We start from the raw sequence: 25,609 nt of genomic DNA on the forward strand, positions 1-25,609 counted from the left end.
CCTTGTTGAAATTGTTTCAACTACCCAACTCAAAGAAACACAGCTTACTGAACATGAAATGCCATAAATAAGCAAATCATTCCTTCAAAAACATAACAGGGTTTCTTTATAATATCTCTTTGGTTGCTTTGGATAGCTTAAATGCCATAGCCACAACTCCAATGGCTTTGAGTAAGGAACCCTGGTGTTTGGAACCTATTTATTGCTGTCTTCTGCATTTTGTGGACATGTTGATGGTCAAGAATCGTAAAGGGTCAAAGAAGAAAAGACAAATTCACACATCTCTTTCTAGAAACTATATGTACCGAACCATTGTCCCTCGCATGGCAATTTTAACTGTAGTCAATTTTTGGATACATGATCCTAAACTGTTTTTTTTACTGTGCAGACACCCAATCCCTTTATGTAGATAGAGCTGGCCACAGGTACTCTGCAGATATTACTACAATTGAGAGATCTTCTCTACCCCCCCCCCCCCACCCCCCCCCACTACCGTAAAAATAATATTTGATAAACATATTTGCGGGCCGATAGGTATAGATTGGTACAGAAACAGGTTGAAATGAAGGTGACTTTAATCCTTACTTTGTGTAGGAAAGAACTGTAGAGGCTAGTTTAAATTGAAGGATAAACACAAAATGCTGGAGTAACTCAACGGGGCAGGCAGCAACTCTGGAGAGAAGGAATGGGTGACGTTTTGGGTCGAGACCCTTCTTCAGACTTTGTCACCCATTCCTTCTCTCCAGAGATGCTGCTTGTCCCGCTGAGTTACTCCAGCATTCTGTGTCTAGCTCTAATCCTTACCTTGTATGGACTCTATGTGACTTCAGTCCAAAATTAATGACTCTGATAGACACAAAATGCAGAAGTAAATCAGCGGGTTAGGCCTCATCCCTGGAGTATATGGAAAGACGATGTTTTGGGTCGGAACTCTTCTCCCCTCCCCACCCCCACAATCAGTCTGAGGAAGTGCTGTGATCCATAAGCATGCCAATCCATGTTCTCCAGGATTGCCACTGCCTCGCTGAGTTACTCCAGCATTTTGTGTCGTATTTTGGGTATAATCCAGCAGTTCCTTGTTACATCAATGACTCTGAACTGTTCTGTTGAAGAGGGCAATTTTGTCAAATAGTGCACAGAGTGGTCCAAAAAAAGTGTCATAGCTGGAGAGTGAGATTTTAAAAAACACACAAGAAATAGTTATTTATAATGACAGAAATGTACATTTTTTGCTACTGGGCTCTGAAAAAAAAAATCATCTGTGTCGAACTTACTTAACCTCTGAGATGTTCCGTCACTCAGATTTTAAATTTGTTCCCTTAAAAAGTATGAAGATCCATTTGGATCAGATTTGCTAATGCGTTCTAAAGTATGATGTGCCACTGTAGTCACAGTTGTCAGCGACTACTTGTGTGATTGATACTCTTATTATTGCAACCGGAACGTTGGATAATGCAGTGAGACACTATTCCCTACTTGTAGATAAAGATACAACTGCCCAATTTCACTCAATCTAAGTGGCAGGTTCTTTCCGTTAACCCACTCCAAGTCTGCCTTCCTCACGTCCTAAATGTCCTTTGATTAGTTTGATCCTGTGCTTTCATGAGCTGCAGTCGAGATTATATTTGAATTGATTTCCTGAATGATCCTTTCTTCTGTCAATTTCCAGCTTCCACACAATAAATTGGAATTGTAAAGTTACACCAGTAAATACAGGCAAGGCTCAGTGAGGCTGGCACATCGTTGCAGACAGGGTCAATAAGCTTTCATCAGAACTGAAGAGAACTTAAATAATGACTGGTTATTGATCTGAAATACTGTATTGTTTCCGTCTCCCTAGATGTGGTCTGACCTGCTGAGTAAGTCAGGCCCTTCAGCCACTGAATCCTTGCCAACCACTCATTTACACGAATCCTGCATTCATCTCTTTTTTAAATTCTGCCCACATTCTCATCAACTCACCTCAGATTCTGCCCCACTCAGCAACACACCAGGGTCAATTTACAGTGGACAGTTAACCTACCAATCTGCGCATCTATGCGAGGAAACCGGAGTACCTGAAGGAAACCTACGTGGTTCCAGTGAGAAGATGCATGTTCCTCACTGCCAATACCCAAGGCCAGGATTGAAGTTGGGGCACTGACATGTTGAGGCAGTGGCTCGACCTGTTGTGCCACTCTGCTCCCCTAATTGAGGCTTAAGTTTGTTATTGTCACGTGTACCGAGATCCAGTGAAAAGCTTTGTTTTGTATGCTATCCAAATAGATCGGATATACCATACAAAAATACAATCAGGCCAAACTCAAGTACAATAGATAGAGCAGAGGGGAAGATACAGAGTGAGGAATATAGATCCTAGCATTGTAGCGCATCAGTTCCATAGACAAAGTCCAATGTCCACAGTGGGGTAGAGTCGTACAATATCCTAGCTGAAGGAAAGGCCATTCAGAAGCCTGATAATGGAGGGGTAGACGCTGTTCCTGATAATGGAGGGGTAGCTGGTCCTGATAATGGAGGGGTAGCTGGTCCTGATAATGGAGGGGTAGACGCTGAACCTGAGTCTGGAGGGGTAGAGGCTCCATGTTCCTGATAATGATGGGGTAGACGCTGCTCCTGAGTCTGGTGGTGCACGCTTTCAAGATTCTGTACCAGGAATTAAGTTTTTGATTATGTGGGCTGCTTTTCCAGGGCAGCATGAAGTGCAGATGGAGTCGATGCTGGGAAGTCTGGTCTGTGTGATGGATTGGCTTACGCCTACAACTCTGCAATTTTTTGCGGTCTTGGGCAGAGCTGTTCCCAAACCAAGCTGTGATGCATCCCAACATGCAAGTATCCTTACTATCTTGCATCTGTAGAAGCTTTAGGAGTCATTGGGGATATGCCCAATTCCCTCAGTATCCTCAGGATGTAGAGGCCTTCCATAAACTCACATCAGTGTGGTTGGTCCACGACGGACCATTGGTAATATTAGTGCCAAGGAACCTAAAGCTCTCAACCATTTCCACTTCAGCAGCATTGATGCTGATTGGGGCATGTGCACCACCATGCTTCCTGATGAGGATAACCAGGTCTTTCGTCATGCTGTCATTGAGCAAGAGGTTATTGGCCTGACACCATCTTACTAACTTCTCCATATCCATTCTGTATTCCATCTTGTCATTGCTCACCACAGTGGTGTCATCTGCAAACCTGGAGATGCAATTGGTCATGTTTGGCCATACATTTGTGAGTGTATGGGAAGAATAGAAGGGAACTGAGAACACATCCTCGTGGGGCACCAGTGTTGAGAATTATTGTGGAGAAGGTGTTGTCACCGCTCCTCACTGATTGAGGTCTGTAGGTCAGAAAGTCGAGGATCCAGTGGCAGAGGGGAGACCTGATTTCTAGGTCTGAGAGTCTGGAGATGAGTTTGGAAGGGATTATGGTGTTGACGGTGGAGGTATAATCAATAAAATGGAATCTAATGTTCGTACACTGTGGATGGCTCGATTGTAATCATGTATCGTCTTTCCGCTGACTAGTTGGCACGCAACTAAATCTTTTCACTGTACCTAGGTAGACAAGACAATAAACTAAATATTTGGCTGTTAACTTGTACTACTTTTCAAAAGTTCACCACCTCTCAATGTCACGATGGCTACGTATTTCTTAATAAAACAAAATGCCAAATGTTTCAAAAGATTTAAGGAGCGATGTAGGTTGAACTGAAGGACAGATGAAAAGGAAAATGGGATATTTGGGCAAGGGAAGTCAAACCTTTCTGTAATTAACTTATTTTCATAAGGGATCTAAAACGTAATTGTATCTGCAGTGGAAAGTTAAGCAAAGCTTAATGATGGTTTACTGATATCCTGCAAGTATTTGGTTCAGCTTTACCTACACTGCACCTCAGTACAGACGTTTATTTGATGTGTCGTTCACTGATAGTGTTCATCCCACATTTAATGAATCGTAAATCAAACAAAGATCAAGGTTGCTTTTATGTTAAATTTCTCTGGCCGTTTCAGGAAAAGAAAACATTTTTGTGTTTGTAGCTGCAGAAAGTATTATTTATTTTGGGTTACGTAGTTCAATGGAGTCCAATTACAAGGATTTGCTTTAACCATCTGAGGTTTACTAATGAGTAATTCTGGCCAGGCAAGGATTGTAAATTTACATAGCAAAGCGAATGGATGTATTTCTGCAGTGTTTCATTTGATGTAAATTATTGTGTGGACAGATCTGCCAATGTTAGAAGGTGAGCTTTGGGTGACTCCTAAGCATGCAGCCTGCTCTGCTCAATTAATCCACACTTGCTGTTAACCCTGTGTTGTCTGGAATGCATAATGCAAGAGGAGAACTGTCGATGTGAACGGCAGACTCTCCGCTGAGCCCAGCGTTCCTCAGTCTGATCCTCATGTATGCATGTTCACAGGTTATAGGGGCAGAATTGGGCCATTCAATCATGGCTGATCCATCTTTCCCTCTCAACCCCATTCTCCTGCCTTCTCCCCTAAGTCCTGACATACTAATCAAGAATTAGTCAATCTCCACCTCCACAGCCGTCTGTGGCAAAGAATTCCACAGATTCACCGCCCTCTGGTCCTAGACTCTCCCACTAGTGGAAACATCCACTCCACTCACTTATCCACACTCTCTCGCTCACTCCCCTCCTCTCTCGCCCTCATACTCATTCCTTCCTTCCTTTCTCTCACCTTTCTACTCATTTCCCTCTTCCTCACCCTCCGCTCGTCACTCTTCCCCTGCCCATCCCTAGCCTGCTCACTCTTTCCACACATCCTCCTGCTGCTACAGAACCTCTCTCCTCTTCCACAGCTACTCGCCTTGTTCTTCTGCCCATTCTCATCTTGCTCCTCTTCCACCTGCTCATGTTAACTCGTCCGTCCTTCCCTGAATTTTGAGGATGTTATGGGAAATCAGTCAAGTTGGGAAACAAGGCTTTGCGAAAAGGTGGCAGGTTATTACATATGGTAAAGGCTCACAACATTGACCGGGAGGGGATCTCAGCACAGACGGTCAAAGGTGAGACACAGAGAGGTTGACAGACTATTAATAGTGGGACAGTACCAGGTCCTCAACTATTTACAGATTAATTCTCAGTCAAGATGAAAAATCTATAGCATTTGAGTTTGAAGGTAATGCAAAGTTATATGGGAAAATAGAAATAGAGAGTGCCTTGTCTCTTAAAGGTTAAAGAATAGATTTACCATTTAGTGAATAAGATGGCAAGTAAAGACACACAGAACTGCAGATGCTGGATTCTTGAAGAAAAATATAAAGTGCTGAAGTAATCACAGGTCTTAGTTGTCCGAGCGCAAGTTCAGTGAAACAGACACCAAGTCGATGCTTGGTCTCGCTGATGTAAAGGAGGCCACATCGGGAACACCAAATGCAGTCGATGAGGTTAGTTAGAGGAGGTGCACGTGAACCTCTGTCTCGCCTGGAAAAACTGCTTGGGTCCCTGGATGGATGTGAGGGAGGAGATATACGGACAGCTGTCACATGTTGCAGGGGATAGTACCTGTGGACTGAGTGTGTGAGTGGCAAACCACTTGCTTGTCAGGCTTTGTCCTGGCCACACCTCTTTTCAAGCTTCTCCCCCCCCCCACTACAGTTATTCTGAAGAAGCATCCTTGCCCGAATGTTACTTATAGCCTTCGTCCTTCAGAGATGCTGCTTGAGCCACTGAGTTACTAAAGATCTTTGTGTTTTTATTGTAATCCAGCATCTGCAGTTCCTTTTAAATCGATAAACAGAGTGCATGATATGCTAAAGGTTAAAGATAAATACGGAATAAGATGCCAGGTGGACTCGAGTGTCATTAAAGGTGTGAAAGGAAGATTTGAATAGAGTATTTTGAAATGGAGGAATTTGTTGGCAGAAGGTACTGACTGAGCTGATCTGTCCACCAATCTCCACTTTGTCACTTTGTCTCATTTTACTGAGGGAAGAACAGGTGAGTTAACATGAGCATGGCCACATTTCACAGCCTTTCTTTTCAGTAGGATAATCCTAAAGACTAACAAGGAAACTGTCGGATGGAGATACAGCTGCTGGCATGTTGGGCAAGACACTGGAGTAGCTCAATGGGTCAGGCAGCATCTCTGAATGAAACGAGAGGAAACTGTAGCATCTAGGTAGTGGAAAGATTGAATTCAAAGACGAGTATAATGCCCAGTGTTGCCCAGAGTTTAATTAAAGCTGTATCAAACTCTAATGCCACAGCAAGGCTCCATAAGAACATTATATTTAGAGTTTTGAACAAAATAATCCATTTGCCAATGAATGGTGAGGTGCACACTCACAACCCTAATGCAAACATGACTATAGTTGTGCTTAATGACTCTGTAATCATCATTTGATGTTCTCCTTTAATTACAACATTTATTCAAGGCATCAAATTCTATGTCAGCTTCATTGATTCATACGACCTCAGTGTCTTACCCAACCAATGGACAGATGGTTTTTCAGAAGGAGTCATGTATTCAACTCTGCATATTAGATTTGGAGTCAAGTTGACTTCGAAAACAGATGTACCTTTATGAATGAACTGTTCTAACCAATTAATGCTGAATTACGGGCACTTTGCGCTGTGGAAGCACTAGCTACTGCAATAAAAAAAGACTTTCAATTATATCATGCCTTTCACTAACACAGGAGTTCCCAAAGCAAATTTCAGTCAAGTAAATATTTAAAATCAGACAGTTACGATGTAAAAAAGGCAGTAGCCAAAGACCCACAAATCGCACAATGTGACAATGATAAACAAAACTAAACTAGATAATGACCTGGTAATCCATTTGTATCGTTGGCTAAGGGATGTAAATTAGCCAGTGCATTGGCAGTCACAGGATATTTATCTCATCTCAGTGACCAGTGGTGCTTGTCTCCATCCTTTCTAAGGCCAGCACATGGTGGCTGCTCCAGAGTTACTTAGTCTGTAGTATTGCTGCTAAAGGTGTATGAATGGACAGTCTAGTAACAGCAGGGCAAAGACCAGTCTGACCTCAACTACATACAGCCTTGTGCTATCAGCTGATGGGCATGAGTGGGAGAAATGTTATGGTTTATGTCTAGTAAATACAACCTGGCCAAATCCATCAAAGGAAGACAATTGCAAGAGTGGATGTGTGTGTCAGTTTGAGGTATCTCCTTCATAAGGCTCTATTTTTGCAATGGTCACTGAACTTATCTTTGGCAGTTATTTCTGAGCCTTTAATTTCATGTGGTAGTATGGACTTAGACTCAGCACTTCCCAATCTGTGCAAAGTCCAGGTGGAATGAATGCCCGTGTTCAAATGTTAATTGACTTTGGCTCCTTGCCATCATGGCAGTGCAGTGTAGGACCATCTACAACAGCTTCACTCACTCTGTCGTCTGATTGTCCACAATTATGATGTGTTATGTGCTCCTTAAACCTTTCCTGTTTAAAATAACTGCTGCGTAAATAGTCCGGAGGCTCAGTGTGCCACTTGGTGGCACAATAGACAAAAGGATGTACAAACTATTAAATCGTCCATTCAGAAAGGACAGTCTGTTCTTCACAGAATCGACCCCAGAGGATTACGCTGTAACCTGCTGGCCAGAAGGCAGCCTGGACAAACAATCATTCACTTAAATAACATTCTGGAAGAGGAAAACTTAGCAATTAGATTCTATGCCTCCTTCCCGGAGTTAAAGGGAAAGAGAGTAAAGGGATAGTTAATGACCCCAGAATTAACGGGAAAGAAAGCTCACAAAGGGATAGGAGGGAATGGCCAAGTGTAATAGGGATCGATGTGAAAGGTGAGATGAGTAAGGAATTAAAAGTATTGGATATGAATGTGCAAAGTATAAGAAGTAAAGTAGGTGAGCTTGAGGCTCAGTTAGACGTTTGTGGATATGACATTGTGGGGATTACAGAGACGTGGCTGCAGGAGGATCGGGCCTGGGAACTTAATATTCAGGGTTATACGTCCTATAGAAAGGACAGGCAGGTGGGCAGAGGCTGTGGAGTAGCTCTGCTGGTGAGGGATGAAATTCAGTCCCTTGTGAGGGTGACATAGGGACTGACGAGGTAGAGTCACTGTGGATTGAGTTGAGGAATTGTAAAGGCAAGAAGACACTAATTGGTGCTATCTACAGACCCCCAAATAGTAGCCCGGATGTAGGGTGTAAGATGCAGCAGGAGTTAAAACTGGCATGTAGGAAAGGTATTGCCACTGTGGTGATGGGGGATTTCAATATGCAGGTAGACTGGGAAAATCAGGTTGGTTCTGGACCCCAAGAAGGAGAGTTTGTAGAGTGCCTCCGAGATGGATTCCTAGAGCAGCTTGTAATGGAGCCTACCAGAGAAAAGGCAATTCTGGATTTAGTGTTGTCCAATGAACCAGATTTGATAAGAGAACTCGAGGTAAAGGAACCACTTGGAGGTAGTGATCATAATATGATTAGTTTTAATCTACAATTTGAGAAGGAGAAGGTTAAATTGGAAGTGTCAATGTTGCAGTTGAACAAAGGGGACTATGAAGGCATGAGAGAGGAGCTGGCCAAGGTCGACTGGAAAGGGATCCTAGCAGGAATGACGGTGGAACAGCAATGGCAGGAATTTCTGGGCATAATCCGGAAGACGCAGGATCAATTCATTCCAAAAAGGAAGAAAGATTCTAAGGGGAGTAGGAGGCAACCGTGGCTGACAAGGGAAGTTAGGGATGGAATAAAACTAAAAGAAAAGATGTATGACACAGCAAAGAGTAGCGGGAAGCCAGAGGATTGGGAAACTTTCATAGGACAACAGAAGGTAACAAAACGGGCAATACGGGCTGAAAAGATGAAGTACAAGGGGAAGCTGGCCAAGAATATAAAGAAGGACAGTAAAAGTTTCTTTCGATATGTTAAGAGAAAAAAAGTAGCAAAGTCAAATGTGGGTCCCTTGAAGGCAGACACAGGTGAAATTATTATGGGTAACAAGGAAATGGCAGAAGAGTTGAACAGGTACTTCGGATCTGTCTTCACTAAGGAAGACACAAACAATCTCCCAGATAATAATAATAATAATAATACATTTTATTTATATAGCGCTTTTCATATACTCAAAGACGCTTTACAGAGATTTTGAGAACATAGGGAAATTAATAAATAGATAAATAAGTAAATAAATAAATGAACAGAGAAAGGAGACCGTAGGTGAGGTGACCTTCAGTGGTTGAAGGCAGTACTGAACAGGTGAGACTTCAGCGATGTTTTGAATGTGGTGAGTGTGGGGGAGTCTCTAACGGTTTGGGGTAGTGAGTTCCATAGGGTGGGAGCAGCGATGGAGAAAGCCCTGTCCCCCCAGGATCTGAGTTTAGTCCGGATGTGGGGGGATAGGAGATTGGCAGCGGCAGAGCGGAGGGTGCAGGTGGGAGTGTGCCTGTGGAGGAGGTCGGTCAGGTAGGATGGGGCCAGGTTATGGAGGGCTTTGTAGGTTATGAGGAGGATTTTGTACTGGATTCTCTGGGGGATGGGGAGCCAGTGGAGTTTATAAAGGACGGGGGTGATATGGTCACGGATCGAGGTGTGTGTGAGTAGACGGGCAGCGGAGTTTTGAATGTATTGAAGTTTATTGATGATTTTTGAGGGTGCGCCATAGAGGAGGCTGTTGCAGTAGTCCAGACGGGAGGTGATGAAGGCGTGGATGAGGGTTTCTGCAGCTGTGGAGGAGAGGGATGGACGGAGACGGGCAATGTTTTTGAGGTGGAAGAAGGCTGTCTTTGTGATGTGTTTGATGTGTTTGTCGAAGGAGAGGGTTTGATCAAGGATGATTCCAAGATTCCGGATGTGAGGTGAGGTGGATACTGGGAGACCATCAATGTTGAGGATGAAGTTTTGGGTGGATTTGGTGAGCATTTTTGGACCAATGATGATGATTTCAGATTTGTTGCAATTGAGTTTGAGGAAGTTTGATTGAAGCCAAGATTTTATTTCAGTAATGCAGTTTGTCAGTGTAGAGTGTGTGGTGGAGGAGATTGACTTGGTGGAGATGAGGAGCTGGATATCATCGGCGAAGCAGTGGAAGTTGAGACCATGACGGCGGATTAATTGACCAAGGGGGAACAGGTAGAGGATGAAGAGGAGGGGGCCAAGGACTGAGCCTTGGGGGACACCTTGGGGGAGAGGAGCGGTGGGGGATTTACAGTTGTTAATGGAGATGAACTAGTGTCTGTCAGAGAGGTAAGATTTAAACCAGGATAGGGCTGTGCCGGTGATGTTAAGGGAGGTTTCAAGTCGGGTGAGGAGAATGGAGTGATTTATGGTGTCAAAGGCGGCGCTGAGGTCAAGTAGGATGAGGATGTTGAGGTTGCCAGCGTCGGAGGAGAGGAGAATGTCGTTTGTGATTTTGAGGAGCGCAGTTTCAGTACAGTGGTTTGAGCGGAATCCGGATTGGAAAGTTTCATACAGGTTATTGGTAGAGAGGTGGTATTTTAGTTGGGAAGCTACAGCACGTTCCAAAACTTTGGACAGAAAGGGTAGGTTGGAGATTGGTCTGAAGTTGTTTGGGGTGTCAGGGTTTAGACCAGGTTTTTTCAGAATGGGGGTGACAGCAGCGATTTTGAGGGATGGCGGGACGATGCCAGTGGACAGGGAGGAGTTTATTGTTGCAGTGATAAGTGGAGAGAGAGCAGGAAGGCAGGCCTTGACAAAGCTGGAGGGGATGGGGTCCAGAGAGCAGGTGGCAGTTTTTATTCCTGTGAAGAGGTCAGAGAGGTCGGTGGTGGAGATTGGGGAGAACTGAGGCAGGGGCTGACAGGATAAGGGGGGGCAGGTGGTTTGAGGGGGAGCAGGTGCGTTGGTGGTTAAGGTGCTGTAGATGTTGTCTATTTTGCTTTGGAAGAATGAAAGGAAAGTGGTGCATTTGTCAACTGTGAATGATTGGGAGATGGTGTCCAGGGGGCTGAGGAGTTTGTTTATTGTAGAGAAGAGTGTTTTGGGGTTTCCGGAGCCAGAGTGAATTATTTGAGAGTAGTAGGTGGAGTGGGCATGGGAGAGGGCATCTTTATAGTGCTGTATGTGGTCTTTGTAGGCTTGGGAGTGAATTGTGAGACCTGTTTTGTTGCGGAGTCTTTCAAGTTGACGGGCATGAGTTTTCATCACGCGGAGTTCAGGGGTAAACCAGGGAGCAGAGTGGGTGAAGGAAACTGTTTTGGTTTTTATAGGTGCAAGCTGGTCGAGGCAGGAGGAGAGAGTGCGGTTGTAGTAGTCAGTGAGGTCAGAGGGGCTGTGGAGGTCAACGAAGGGAGAGGCGGACATTATTTCAGAGAGGGAGGATGAGAGCGAGGTAGGTGAAACAGAGTTCAGCTTGCGGAAGTTTATTTTGCGTTTTTGCTTTGGAGCTGGGGTGGGAATGTTGACGGACATGGTGATGGCTAAGTGATCAGAGAGGGTGGGGTCGGAGCCAGAGAGGTGATGTAGATTTAGTCCAGTGGAGCAGACAAGGTCCAGAATGTGCCCACGGTTATGGGTGGGAAAATTTACGTGTTGAGTGAGGTTAAAGCAGTTGAGTATTTCAGTGAAGTCAGCGGTTATTGTGGAGTCAGTGGAGTCAATAGACAATAGACAATAGACAATAGGTGCAGGAGTAGGCCATTCAGCCCTTCGAGCCAGCACCGCCATTCAATGCGATCATGGCTGATCACTATCAATCAGTACCCCGTTCCTGCCTTCTCCCCATACCCCCTCACTCCGCTATCCTTAAGAGCTCTATCCAGCTCTCTCTTGAAAGCATCCAACGAACTGGCCTCCACTGCCTTCTGAGGCAGAGAATTCCACACCTTCACCACCCTCTGACTGAAAAAGTTCTTCCTCATCTCCGTTCTAAATGGCCTACCCCTTATTTTCAAACTGTGGCCCCTTGTTCTGGACTCCCCCAACATTGGGAACATGTTATCTGCCTCTAATGTGTCCAATCCCCTAATTATCTTATATGTTTCAATAAGATCCCCCCTCATCCTTCTAAATTCCAGTGTATACAAGCCCAATCGCTCCAGCCTTTCAACATACGACAGTCCCGCCATTCCGGGAATTAATCTAGTGAACCTACGCTGCACGCCCTCCATAGCAAGAATATCCTTCCTCAAATTTGGAGACCAAAACTGCACACAGTACTCCAGGTGCGGTCTCACCAGGGCCCGGTACAACTGTAGAAGGACCTCTTTGCTCCTATACTCAACTCCTCTTGTTACGAAGGCCAACATTCCATTGGCTTTCTTCACTGCCTGCTGAACCTGCATGCTTCCTTTCATTGACTGATGCACTAGGACACCCAGATCTCGTTGCACTCCCCCTCCTCTTAACTTGACACCATTCAGATAATAATCTGCCTTTCTATTCTTACTTCCAAAGTGAATAACCTCACACTTATCTACATTAAACTGCATCTGCCATGTATCCGCCCACTCACACAACCTGTCCAGGTCACCCTGCAGCCTTATTGCATCTTCCTCACAATTCACACTACCCCCCAACTTAGTATCATCTGCAAATTTGCTAATGGTACTTTTAATCCCTTCGTCTAAGTCATTAATGTATATCGTAAATAGCTGGGGTCCCAGCACCGAACCTTGCGGTACCCCACTGGTCACTGCCTGCCATTCCGAAAGGGACCCATTTATCCCCACTCTTTGCTTTCTGTCTGTTAACCAATTTTCTATCCATGTCAGTACCCTACCCCCAATACCATGTGCCCTAATTTTGCCCACTAATCTCCTATGTGGGACCTTGTCGAAGGCTTTCTGAAAGTCGAGGTACACCACATCCACTGACTCTCCCTTGTCAATTTTCCTAGTCCATGAGTCCATGTGGATGTTGAAATCACCGAGGAGGAGGATTGAGGGGGAGAGAGAACAGAACTGGGTCAGAAAGTCAGAGAAGTCAGAAAGGAATGATGGGTGTGGTTTGGGAGATGTACTAGAGGACAGAGGATCTAGAGGGGTAGAGGAACTGAAAGAAAATTTCATTAGGCAAGAAATAGTATTGGGTAGACTAATGGGACTGAAGGATGATAAATCCCTTGGGCCTGATGGTCTGCATCCCAGGGTCCTCAGGGAGTTGGTTCTAGAAATAGTGGACGCATTGGTGATAATTTTCCAATGTTCAATAGATTCAGGATCAGTTCCTGTGGATTGGAGGATAGCTAATGTTATCCCACTTTTCAAGAAAGGACAATAGACAATAGACAATAGGTGCAGGAGTAGGCCATTCAGCCCTTCGAGCCAGCACCGCCATTCAATGCGATCATGGCTGATCACTCTCAATCAGTACCCCGTTCCTGCCTTCTCCCCATACCCCCTCACTCCGCTATCCTTAAGAGCTCTATCCAGCTCTCTCTTGAAAGCATCCAACGAACTGGCCTCCACTGCCTTCTGAGGCAGAGAATTCCACACCTTCACCACCCTCTGACTGAAAAAGTTCTTCCTCATCTCCGTTCTAAATGGCCTACCCCTTATTCTCAAACTGTGGCCCCTTGTTCTGGACTCCCCCAACATTGGGAACATGTTATCTGCCTCTAATGTGTCCAATCCCCTAATTATCTTATATGTTTCAATAAGATCCCCCCTCATCCTTCTAAATTCCAGTGTATACAAGCCCAATCGCTCCAGCCTTTCAACATACGACAGTCCCGCCATTCCGGGAATTAACCTAGTGAACCTACGCTGCACGCCCTCCATAGCAAGAATATCCTTCCTCAAATTCGGAGACCAAAACTGCACACAGTACTCCAGGTGCGGTCTCACCAGGGCCCGGTACAACTGTAGAAGGACCTCTTTGCTCCTATACTCAACTCCTCTTGTTACGAAGGCCAACATTCCATTGGCTTTCTTCACTGCCTGCTGAACCTGCATGCTTCCTTTCATTGACTGATGCACTAGGACACCCAGATCTCGTTGAACGCCCCCTCCTCCTAACTTGACACCATTCAGATAATAATCTGCCTTTCTATTCTTACTTCCAAAGTGAATAACCTCACACTTATCTACATTAAACTGCATCTGCCATGTATCCGCCCACTCACACAACCTGTCCAAGTCACCCTGCAGCCTTATTGCATCTTCCTCACAATTCACACTACCCCCCAACTTAGTAACATCTGCAAATTTGCTAATGGTACTTTTAATCCCTTCGTCTAAGTCATTAATGTATATCGTAAATAGCTGGGGTCCCAGCACCGAACCTTGCGGTACCCCACTGGTCACTGCCTGCCATTCCGAAAGGGACCCATTTATCCCCACTCTTTGCTTTCTGTCTGTCAACCAATTTTCTATCCATGTCAGTACCCTACCCCCAATACCATGTGCCCTAATTTTGCCCACTAATCTCCTATGTGGGACCTTGTCGAAGGCTTTCTGAAAGTCGAGGTACACCACATCCACTGACTCTCCCTTGTCAATTTTCCTAGTTACATCCTCAAAAAATTCCAGTAGATTTGTCAAGCATGATTTCCCCTTCGTAAATCCATGCTGACTCGGAATGATCCCGTTACTGCTATCCAAATGCTCAGCAATTTCGTCTTTTATAATTGACTCCAGCATCTTCCCCACCACTGATGTCAGACTAACTGGTCTATAATTACCCGTTTTCTCTCTCCCTCCTTTCTTAAAAAGTGGGATAACATTTGCTATCCTCCAATCCACAGGAACTGATCCTGAATCTATAGAACATTGAAAAATGATCTCCAATGCTTCCACTATTTCTAGAGCCACCTCCTTAAGTACTCTGGGATGCAGACCATCAGGCCCTGGGGATTTATCAGCCTTCAGTCCCATCAGTCTACCCAAAACCATTTCCTGCCTAATGTGGATTTCCTTCAGTTCCTCCATCACCCTAGGTTCTCCGGCCCCTAGAACATTTGGGAGATTGTGTGTATCTTCCTCAGTGAAGACAGATCCAAAGTAACGGTTTAACTCGTCTGCCATTTCTTTGTTCCCCATAATAAATTCCCCTGCTTCTGTCTTCAAGGGACCCACATTTGCCGTGACTATTTTTTTCCTCTTCACGTACCTAAAAAAACTTTTGCTATCCTCCTTTATATTATTGGCTAGTTTACCCTCGTACCTCATCTTTTCTCCCCGTATTGCCTTTTTAGTTAACTTTTGTTGCTCTTTAAAAGAGTCCCAATCCTCTGTCTTCCCACTCTTCTTTGCTATGTTATACTTCCTCTCCTTAATTTTTATGCTGTCCCTGACTTCCCTTGTCAGCCACAGGTGTCTCTTACTCCCCTTAGAGTCTTTCCACCTCTTTGGAATAAATTGATCCTGCAACCTCTGCATTATTCCCAGGAATACCTGCCATTGCTGTTCTACCGTCTTCCCTGCTAGGGCCTCCTTCCAATCAATTTTGGCCAGCTCCTGCCTCATGCCTCTGTAATCCCCTTTGCTATACTGTAATACCGACACTTCCGATTTTCCCTTCTGCCTTTCCATTTGCAGAGTAAAACTTATCATGTTGTGATCACTGCCTCCTAATGGCTCTTTTACCTCTAGTCCCCTTATCAGATCAGGATCATTACACAACACTAAATCCAGAATTGCCTTCTCCCTGGTAGGCTCCAGTACAAGCTGTTCTAAGAATCCATCTCGAAGGCACTCTACAAACTCTCTTTCCTGGGGTCCATTTCCAACCTGATTTTCCCAGTCTACCTGCATGTTGAAATCTCCCATAACCACCGTAGCATTACATTTTTGACACGCCAATTTTATCTCCTGATTCAACTTGCACCCTATGTCGAGGCTACTGTTTGGGGGCCTATAGGAGCGAGAGAGAAAACGGGGAATTACAGACCAGTTAGCCTGACATCGGTGGTGGAGAAGATGCTGGAGTCAATTATTAAAGAGGTAATAACGGTGCATTTGGATAGCAGTAAAAGGATAAGTCCAAGTCAGCATGGATTTATGAAAGGGAAATCATGCTTGACTAATCTTCTGGAATTTCTTGAGGATGTGACAAGTAAAATGGATGGCAGGCAGTTGCGAGTGGGGTGCCGCAAGGCTCGGTGTTGGGGCCGCAACTGTTTACCATATATATTAATGATTTGGAAGAGGGAATTGGAAGCAACACTAGCAAGTTTGCGGATGACACAAAGCTGGGTGGCAGTGTAAACTGTGAAGAGGATGTTATGAGGTTGCAGGGTGACCTGGACAGGTTGAGTGAGTGGGCAGATGCGTGGCAGATGCAGTATAATATAGATAAATGTGAGGTTATCCACTTTGGCGGCAGAAACAAGGAAGCAGATTATTATCTCAATGGTGTTAGGTTAGATAAGGGGGAGGTGCAGCGAGACCTGGGTGTCCTTGTACACCAGTCACTGAAAGTTGGCGTGCAGGTACAGCAGGCAGTGAAGAAAGCTAATGGAATGTTGGCCTTCATAACAAGAGGATTTCAGTATAGGAGTAAAGAGGTTCTTCTGCAGTTGTATAGGGCCCTGGTAAGACCACATCTGGAGTATTGTGCACAGTTGTGGTCTCCTAATTTGAGAAAGGACATCCTTGTAATTGAGGCAGTGCAGCGTAGGTTCACGAGATTGATCCCTGGGATGGCGGAACTGACATATGAGGAAAGGATGAGTGGGGATCAGTCAGAGAGTTGTAAATCTGTGGAATTCTTTGCCTCAGAAGGCAGTGGAGGCCAATTCTCTGAATGCATTCAAGAGAGAGCTAGATAGAGCTCTTAAGGATAGCAGAGTCAGGGGGTATGGGGAGAAGGCAGGAACGGGGTACTGATTGAGAATGATCAGCCATGATCACATTGAATGGTGGTGCTGGCTCGAAGGGCCAAATGGCCTACTCCTGCACCTATTGTCTATTGTCTATCTTATAGAAACATATAAAATTATAAAAGGACTGGACAAGCTAGATGCAGGAAAAATGTTCCCAATGTTGGGCGAGTCCAGAACCAGGGGCCATAGTCTTAGAATAAAGGCGGAGGCCATTTAAAACTGAGGTGAGAAAAAACTTTTTCTCCCAGAGAGTTGTGAATTTGTGGAATTCTCTGCCACAGAGGCCAATTCACTGGATGGATTTAAGAGAGAGTTAGATAGAGCTCTAGGGGCTAGTGGAATCAAGGGATATGGGGAGAAGGCAGGCACGGGTTACTGATTGTAGACGATCAGCCGCGATCACAATGAATGGCGGTGCTGGCTCTAAGGGCCGAATGGCCTCCTCCTGCACCTATTTTCTATGTTTCTATGTTTCTACCCGCAGCTTTGCAAAGTAGCGCTCTGCATCTCGTATCTCCATCTTATTCACCCTCATGTTCCTCGGTGCAATTTGCTTTCCAGTGGCCATGGTGGGCTGCAGTGTGTGGGGTGGGTCAAAGGTACTACACAGCTAGTTTCCGTTGGAGGACCTTGACTCTGGGAAAGATAGACACAAAATGCTGGAGTAACTCCGCGGGTCAGGCAGCATCTCCAGAGAAAAAGTATGGGTAACGTATCGGGACGGAGCCCTTCATCAGACTGAAAGCAGCGGTGAAGATAGACACAAAAAGCTGCAGTAACTCAGCGGGACAGGTAGCGACCCTGGAGAGAAGTTTCGGTTCTCGTGACGTTTCGGGTCGAGACCCTTTTTCAGTGTTCTTCAGAGAAAGTAGAGGAGGAAGGGTGAGGTGGTGGGGGGCAGACCAGAAGCAGGAATAGGCCAGTAGAGGAGGAAGGGTGAGGTGGTGGGGGGCAGACCAGAAGCAGGAATAGGCCAGTAGAGGAGGAAGGGTGAGGTGGTGGGGGGCTGACCAGAAGCAGGAATAGGCCAGTAGAGGAGGAAGGGTGAGGTGGTGGGGGGCAGACCAGAAGCAGGAATAGGCCAGAACAATTCAGGGCTGGCAACCGATGACCAAGGAAGAGTGGAACTCATATTGTAAATCTTAAACCCTAAATGCAATTAGCGACCCAACTCTCTTGGTGAGAAAATTGCCCCTTATATCCCATTGCAATCTCTTCCCTCTCACCCTAGACCTATGTCCTCTTGTTTTCCCTGTCTCTGATTGGAGAAAGGTTCCGACAGACTATCATCACTGTTCCTCTATTAATTTTATGGGCACTGTGGCACTGCTTAAGTTAACAGTGAACAAGAAGGAATTTTATCAAGGAAATCTCTGGTCACACTGAAAACAAGTAGTTGAGAACATGATCAAACAGAACACTTGTGGCTTGATGCAAGACAAGGGAAGGGCATGGAGCTGCGGGATTATTACAGTACTCTTCTACCAAAGCACCAGGCCAGACATAATGTGCAGTGTAGCAGATTCAATATTGAACCAATCAATAGCAATGCAGTTCAAAAGGATTGCTCCTCTGTGACAAATTGACTGAAATACTTAATAACCCCAGATATTGCTGGTGTACTTAATATTTAATATGTGGAATTTTGCTTTAGAATTTGCCATATCATGTAAATAACATACTTGGAACTTATGGTGAGAAATTGTCTGCAGTTTTTGTCGAATATTCCAACTCTACCGCAATGAATTACAGATTCTAATGTGAAAATGTAGATGGTCTCAAAAGACCATATATTATTTATACCAGTAAAGTGCTTGTGTACTCTTCTGAATCCTTGATTTCCTTTGCCTCACTATTGGTACCTGTGGTTTCAAACCTTTAGCGTTGGAAATCCCATCATAAACATCGCTGTCTTCTACTTCCAAAATGAAACGTCTGTGGATGTTGGAAGCCTGAAGTCCGAAACATTAATTCTATTGGAAACACAGGCGTCTCGAATCTTGAACAAAAAACAAAGTGCTGTATGGACAAAGCACTTACACCCACAGACTGCGTGTGCCCCTACATGGAGCAACGAGGATCATCTCAGGCTGCATCTGCTGCTCCTCACTGAGTCATTCACCATTTCTTTCTGGGATTCAACCACCCCTGGTGATGACATCTGTGGAGGGCTGCATCAACTAGCTGCTCAGCCTGATAGCTATCAACCACCCCGAGCCTATGGTGATGACATCTGTGGACGAGTGCATCAGATAGCTGCTCAGCCTGATCACCCTCTGCACAACATCCTTTATCAGAAGGAGGCCCCGTGCTGGTTGTGCTCACAGAAGTCTCTGCACCTACACATGGAGATCCTGGATGCAGTGAGCAATGCAGCACTAGCTGTCCCGGAAGGACTCTAGCCATACTTTGAGACCTGGTCACCACACCCTCCAGGCAACAACCTCCGCAAGAAGGCCTGGGTTCAACTGAACAGGCCACAAACTGGTGCTGGTTACCACAGCCAGCATGAAAAGATGGGGCATTGCAGACACCGACCTCTGTCCTTGTGGCCACATACAGACCAACAAACATGTCCTCAGGGAATGTGCTTTGACGGGACCTCCCTGCCCACTAACCCAACTTTATAACCCTCAATTACAGACTTACCTCACCATTTGCCACTTTTGATTGTTGTAGTTGACATACGAAAGAAGAGTCGAGAGATGCCGCCAGTCCCGCTGAGTTACTCCAGCGTTTTTGTGTCGAACCTCGTTACAAACCTGTCTGGATGCCGAGTTAAGATTTCTTTCACAATTAAAGACCCTTAAAATTTCTTCAAAGCTTTTAATGTGGCTGATACACGTCACTGTTTTCTCTTGTCCAATTGATGGAAATGTTCTCTCAAAGTAACGTATAGGAACTTAAACATTTCCACTTTCGGCAGAAACACAAAAATAAATATATGTATACATCTGGTTTTTGCTTGCACTTTCCAACACCACCCTCACTCCCCCCCCCCACCACCCCCCCCCCCCCCACCCCCCCCCCCCCCCCAACCAGCAAAATGCTGAACCAACAAACTTGACTCAGGAACAGGACATTGGAGCCACATTTCCATCTCCCGAGGCAAGGGCTAGCGCCTCGTGATTACTTTTATTCACTTCGGGGATCCAGGTGACTGCCAAAGTTTCAGTTTAGTTTATTGTCACGTGCACCTAGGTACGGTGAAAAGCTTTTGTTGTGTGCAATCCAGTCAGCAGAAAGACAATACGATTACAATCAATACAGCTTTTATCACCCATCCTGAACTGCTCTTGAGAAGACAGCTGCTTACTTGAGCCGATGTAATGCTTCTAAGGATGGTGCCCGATAATACTGTTGAACTGTGAGTTCCAGGACTAAATGCAGCAGTAATACTGTGGCTACTGATCCAGTAGTTGAGGCCAGATGGAAAGTGATCCTCGGACTTGCTGGAGTTGACACCTCCTTCTCCAACAGACAATCAGAAGTGCAATAGGAATGTTTACAACATTGATGGATTTCTCATTGTATTTTCAAGTCGCCTGCCTGTTCCTGTCATCAATCCAACAAGTAAAATTATGCAAGTCACGAAGTCTGAATAATGAGAGACCATTGACTAATAAACCTGTATTTACTGGCATTTATACCCAAGAGCTAGTAGGAACAATAGTCCTTCAGTACTAAGATGAATAAAACTGTTTTTATTTAACAAACACATACAGTTTAAATGACAAATTACTTTCAGATGTTCTTTTGATTTTATTGAATGTATATTTCATGTCTAGAATTTAGAGCAAGTTTTTGCATCACATTAACCCTTATTTCTCCGTTACAATGATCCTTTTCACATTATTTAATGAAGCAATGTTATTGTGAGAGAAGCTTTGGATGTTCTTCAAAAGTTCTTTAAGTTTTGCATGTTTTGTACTTTTGTTTTCCAACTTTGTACATGGATACATGGGGCAAACAATTTTTACATTTAATTAAAATAAGTACAAAACTAAATAGAATTTAAATAAATTTAAAAATACATGGGTCTACGTTTGATCCCAAACTGTTGACTCAGCATCTGATCCTTAGAGATTTTCCCCTCATTCTTGATTAGTGTGGGTGTCAGAGGTTATGAGGAGAAGGCAGGAGAATGGGGTTAGGAGGGAGAGATAGATCAGCCGTGATTGAGTGGAGGAATAGACTTGATGGGCCGAATGGCCTAATTTTACTCCTATCACATGACCTTTTGTACAATTTTATATTCAATTATTATTGATACTTCGATAGATCAGCACTGAAGTAGTCTTACTTTCTGTGTTGATTTACAGCAATACTTCATCCTGCTGATTATAACAGACGGCGTTATCAGTGACATGGATGAGACCAGGCATGCCATTGTGCAGGCCGCCAAACTGCCCATGTCCATCATCATCGTCGGGGTTGGAAATGCCGACTTTGCTGCCATGGAGTTCCTGGATGGAGACAATCGCGTTCTCCGATCTTACACTGGGGAGGAAGCCACGCGAGACATCGTACAGTTTGTACCATTCCGGGAATTCCGCAGTGTAAGTCTCTCTATGTCTATTTTATACCTGAAGCAGAAACAAACGTTCCATCTTGGTTTTTGATGCATCTATGAAATACATCCCACAATCTCCGTCATACCTGCTAACAGAGGGAGTCTAAAATTCTAGTCTGCTTCAATTTTTTTAACTTATTAAGCACAGCCTTATATTATTCCAATTGTTTCTTTTCTCTTAACTTTCCTTGGGACATTTTCCTGATGTTTCCCTTATCTCTCAGCGTCAGTACACAACTCATCCTGAGCCATTCTGCATCACACCAACCTAACACACAGGTTATACTGTTCCTGTGGACAAGGCTTACTGCATGAGTGCATGTGTTACACTACTGTGTGAGTGTGTTGCACTGCACTAGTGTGTCAGGCCTCCACATACCAGTGCATAGATTAAATAATGCTGTTATAGAGATTATACTGCATCTGGTGCAGTCCATGAGTATGCGAGTCACACCATTATATGGATTATACGGCTTCATTAAACATGTCACTCTACACCAATGCATGAGCCACACTGCACCAGAGTGCAGGTCAGGCTGCACTGATGCCTGAATTATGCTGCATAAGTGTATGGGTCATACTGCAGTAGAGTTTCACTGCAACTGTGTCCAGGCCACTTTACACCAGGTCAAACTGCATTTGTGTTTGGGCCACACTCTCGCAGTCTTGCACTCTTTTTTCAGTACATAGGTTACTATTCACCTTGCCACCTAAAGGCTACATAGAACTAACAAGTGGGACTGAGGAAAGCAGTAGTGAAAGGTTGTGTCCGTGCCAGAAACTGTGATGTTACGGGAAGAACATTCTGATGCTAAAACTCTTTATGTAAGACAAAATAGGTTGGTTATAATCTCCTAGAGTTATGTACACAGTTTATTTAAAAAAACTACGTAAAATATTGCCATCATACTTGCATTATTAAATTCATGTTCTTATTCTGATTTATTCAAAGATATCTGTACAATAATGAGTCATTTCCTGTAATGTCTGAGAGCATGTTGTCAGCATTGTAAATGTCAAATTAATTGTTGGATGTCTATTATAGGCGTCAGTATAAATTATGGTAATTTGAACAGTCTCAAACTGAATGATAACTCATGGCAACGCATCTTTACACTAGTGTTATTATGTGACAAGTTTCAGAATATATCATACTCATGTGGTACAAATGAAGTGCTTTCATTTCCCATGATTGTGACTGCCTCCCCTCTTCTGTGCTGTGCTCCTCTTTGAATGATGTTTTTAAGCACTCCGGTCAATGATGCTATTCTGTTTAGTTCAGAACATGGGCCAGTCTGTGTGCCGCTCCATGTGAAGTGTGTTGCATTTAAAGTCCAAATTGCCCTCTTCATTGTTTTGTTTCTCAGTTCCATTGAGATGATAATAGCTGATGTAATTTGCTGTTAAACGTGTCCCATCTGCCATGTATTCTCATTATGATGATTGATAATCTGTTTGTTTGTTAAATCCTCATTCAAACAAGTACAATAAGAACAATCTTTGAGAATTTTCACTGTCCTGAATTGTTCCAGTTATGGAATGCAAAATATGTTGTTGTTCAGGGCAGGCATGTGGGTGATTTACCACCTGTAGGGAGGCATGCTTTATCATGTCAGTGCCCCTGGTGCCAGGTCTCGGGGTTTGCAGTAACTTCCCTCAATGTTATTGCTCCACTTTGACCAGTCATGAGCCATGGGGATAAGTGGCGATGCTGTGCTGATGGAGCTGAGTGCCTGTCTCGGACGTCTGGAGCTCTGCCCAACAACAATGATTATGAACAAGCAGAAATCTCTTGCCTTCTCTCAGAGGGCAATGAGCATCTTAAACTGTCCCCGAGGATGGTAGAAACCAGATCATTAGAAATATTTAAAGTGGAGCTAGAGAAATATTTGAAAGAGAGAGAGGGAGATAGAGAGCCTTCTGAAAGAATAAATAGACCACATCAACAGCTTGACCTTTTCAAGAAAGGAGCGAGAGACAAAATGGGGAATTACAGACCAGTTAGCCTGACTTCGGTGGTGGGAAAGATGCTGGAGTCAATTATTAAAGAGGTAATAATGGTGCTTTTGGATAGCAGTAAAAGGATAAGTCCAAGTCAGCGTGGATTTATGAAAAGGAAATCATGCTTGACTAATCTTCTGGAATTTTTTGAGGACGTGACAAGTAAAATAGATGAAGGGGAGCCAGTGGATGTAGTGTATCTAGACTTTCAGAAAGCCTTTGATAAGGTTCCACATGGGAGATTGGTAACTAAAATTAGAGCACATGGTATTGGGGGTAGGGTGTTGACATGGATAGAGAATTGGTTGGCAGACAGGAAGCAAAGTGTAGGAGTAAACGGGTCCTTTTCAGAATGGCAGGCAGTGGCGAGTGGAGTGCCGCAAGGCTCGGTGTTGGGGCCGCAACTGTTTACCATATATATTAATGATTTGGAAGGGGGAATTAGAAGCAACACTAAAAGTTTGCGGATGACACAAAGCTGAGTGGCAATGTGAACTGTGAAGAGGATGTTAGGAGGTTGCAGGGTGACCTGGACAGGTTGAGTGAGTGGGCAGATGCGTGGCAGATGCAGTATAATGTAGATAAATGTGAGGTTATCCACTTTGGCGGCAAAAACAAGGAGGCAAATTATTATCTCAATGGCGTCAGGTTAAGTAAGGGGGAAGTGCAGCGAGACCTGGGTGTCCTTGTACACCAGTCACTGAAAGTTGGCGTGCAGGTACAGCAGGCAGTGAAGAAAGCTAATGGAATGTTGGCCTTCATAAAAAGAGGATTTCAGTATAGGAGTAAAGAGGTTCTTCTGCAGTTGTATAGGGCCCTGGTAAGACCACATCTAGAGTATTGTGTACAGTTTTGGTCTCCTTATTTGAGGAAGGACATCCTTGTAATTGAGGCAGTGCAGCGTCGGTTCACGAGATTGATCCCTGGGATGGTGGGACTGACATATGAGGAAAGATTGGGAAGACTGGGGTTGTATTCACTGGAGTTTAGAAGGATGAGAGGGGATCTTATAGAGATGTATAAAATGATAAAAGGACTGGACATGCTAGGTGCAGGAAAAATGTTTTCAATGTTGGGGGAGTCCAGAACCAAGGGCCACAGTCTTAGAATAAAGGGGAGGCCATTTAAAACTGAGATGAGAAAAAACTTTTTCACCCAGAGAGTTGTGAATTTGTGGAATTCTCTGCCACAGAGGGCAGTGGAGGCCAAATCACTGGATGGATTTAAGAGAGAGTTAGATAGAGCTCTAGGGGCTAGTGGAATCAAGGGATATGGGGAGAAGGCAGGCACGGGTTACTGATTGTGGACGGTCAGCCATGATCACAACGAATGGCGGTGCTGGCTCGAAGGGCCGAATGGCCTCCTCCTGCACCTATTTTCTATGTTGCTATGTTTCTATTCTGATAGTTACAACCTCCAGTTTGGTGTTCTCGCATATTCTGAGGGGGAGTTGTCTTCCAAGCACAGGGCAGTGGCTGCCTGAGATAATGTGGCCATGGGAAGCTGTAGCCGATGATTCATAGATATTGAGGAGCTGCTGGATGCCAGTGGCAGGACAATGGAAAGGATAGAGATCAAGAAAGATAAGAGGATAGACACAAAAATGCTGGAGTAACTCAGTGGGACATGCAGTATCTCTGGAGAGAATTCCTTTTCAGCCAGAGATGCTGCCTGTCCCGCTGAGTTACTCCAGCATTTTGTGTCTATCTTTGATTTAAACCAGCATCTGGTTCCTTCCTACACAAAGAGGAGATGGTGCACGACTGATAGAGACAGGTATCACAAAATGCTGGAGTAACGCCGCAGGTCAGGCAGCATCTTGGAGAGAAGGAACGGGTGACGTACAGAGTGGGAGCAGCGAGAACAGAGGGGGAGCATGTTCACAGAGGGGGAGCATGTTCACAGAGGGGAGCTTGTTCACAGAGGGGGAGCATGTTCACAGAGGGGAGCAGTGAGAACAGAGGGGAGCATGTTCACAGAGGGGAGCTTGTTCACAGAGGGGAGCATGTTCACAGAGGGGGAGCATGTTCACAGAGGGGGAGCATGTTCCCAGAGGGGGAGCATGTTCACAGAGGGGGAGCATGTTCACAGAGGGGGAGCATGTTCACAGAGGGGGAGCATGTTCACAGAGGGGGAGCATGTTCACAGAGGGGGAGCATGTTCACAGAGGGGGAGCATGTTCACAGAGGGGGAGCATGTTCACAGAGGGGGAGCATGTTCACAGAGGGGGAGCATGTTCACAGAGGGGGAGCATGTTCACAGAGGGGGAGCATGTTCACAGAGGGGGAGCTTGTTCACAGAGGGGG

The 25,609-nt window shown here is 44.8% G+C and overlaps 1 protein-coding gene across 4 annotated transcripts in view; it reads left to right on the forward strand.

Moving 5' to 3' along the window:
* cpne2 (copine II) overlaps positions 1 to 25,609 on the forward strand; it is a 178,337-nt gene that overhangs the window by 146,730 nt on the left and 5,998 nt on the right. For all 4 annotated transcript variants that reach the window (XM_078400293.1, XM_078400290.1, XM_078400292.1 and 1 more), the window contains exon 15: positions 21,052 to 21,288. In XM_078400293.1, the coding sequence (XP_078256419.1) occupies positions 21,052 to 21,288 (237 nt within the window). The remainder of the gene's footprint in view (positions 1 to 21,051; positions 21,289 to 25,609) is intronic.

This window comes from Rhinoraja longicauda, chromosome 6, assembly GCF_053455715.1.
Source record: "Rhinoraja longicauda isolate Sanriku21f chromosome 6, sRhiLon1.1, whole genome shotgun sequence".
Classification (NCBI taxonomy): Eukaryota; Metazoa; Chordata; class Chondrichthyes; order Rajiformes; family Arhynchobatidae; genus Rhinoraja; species Rhinoraja longicauda.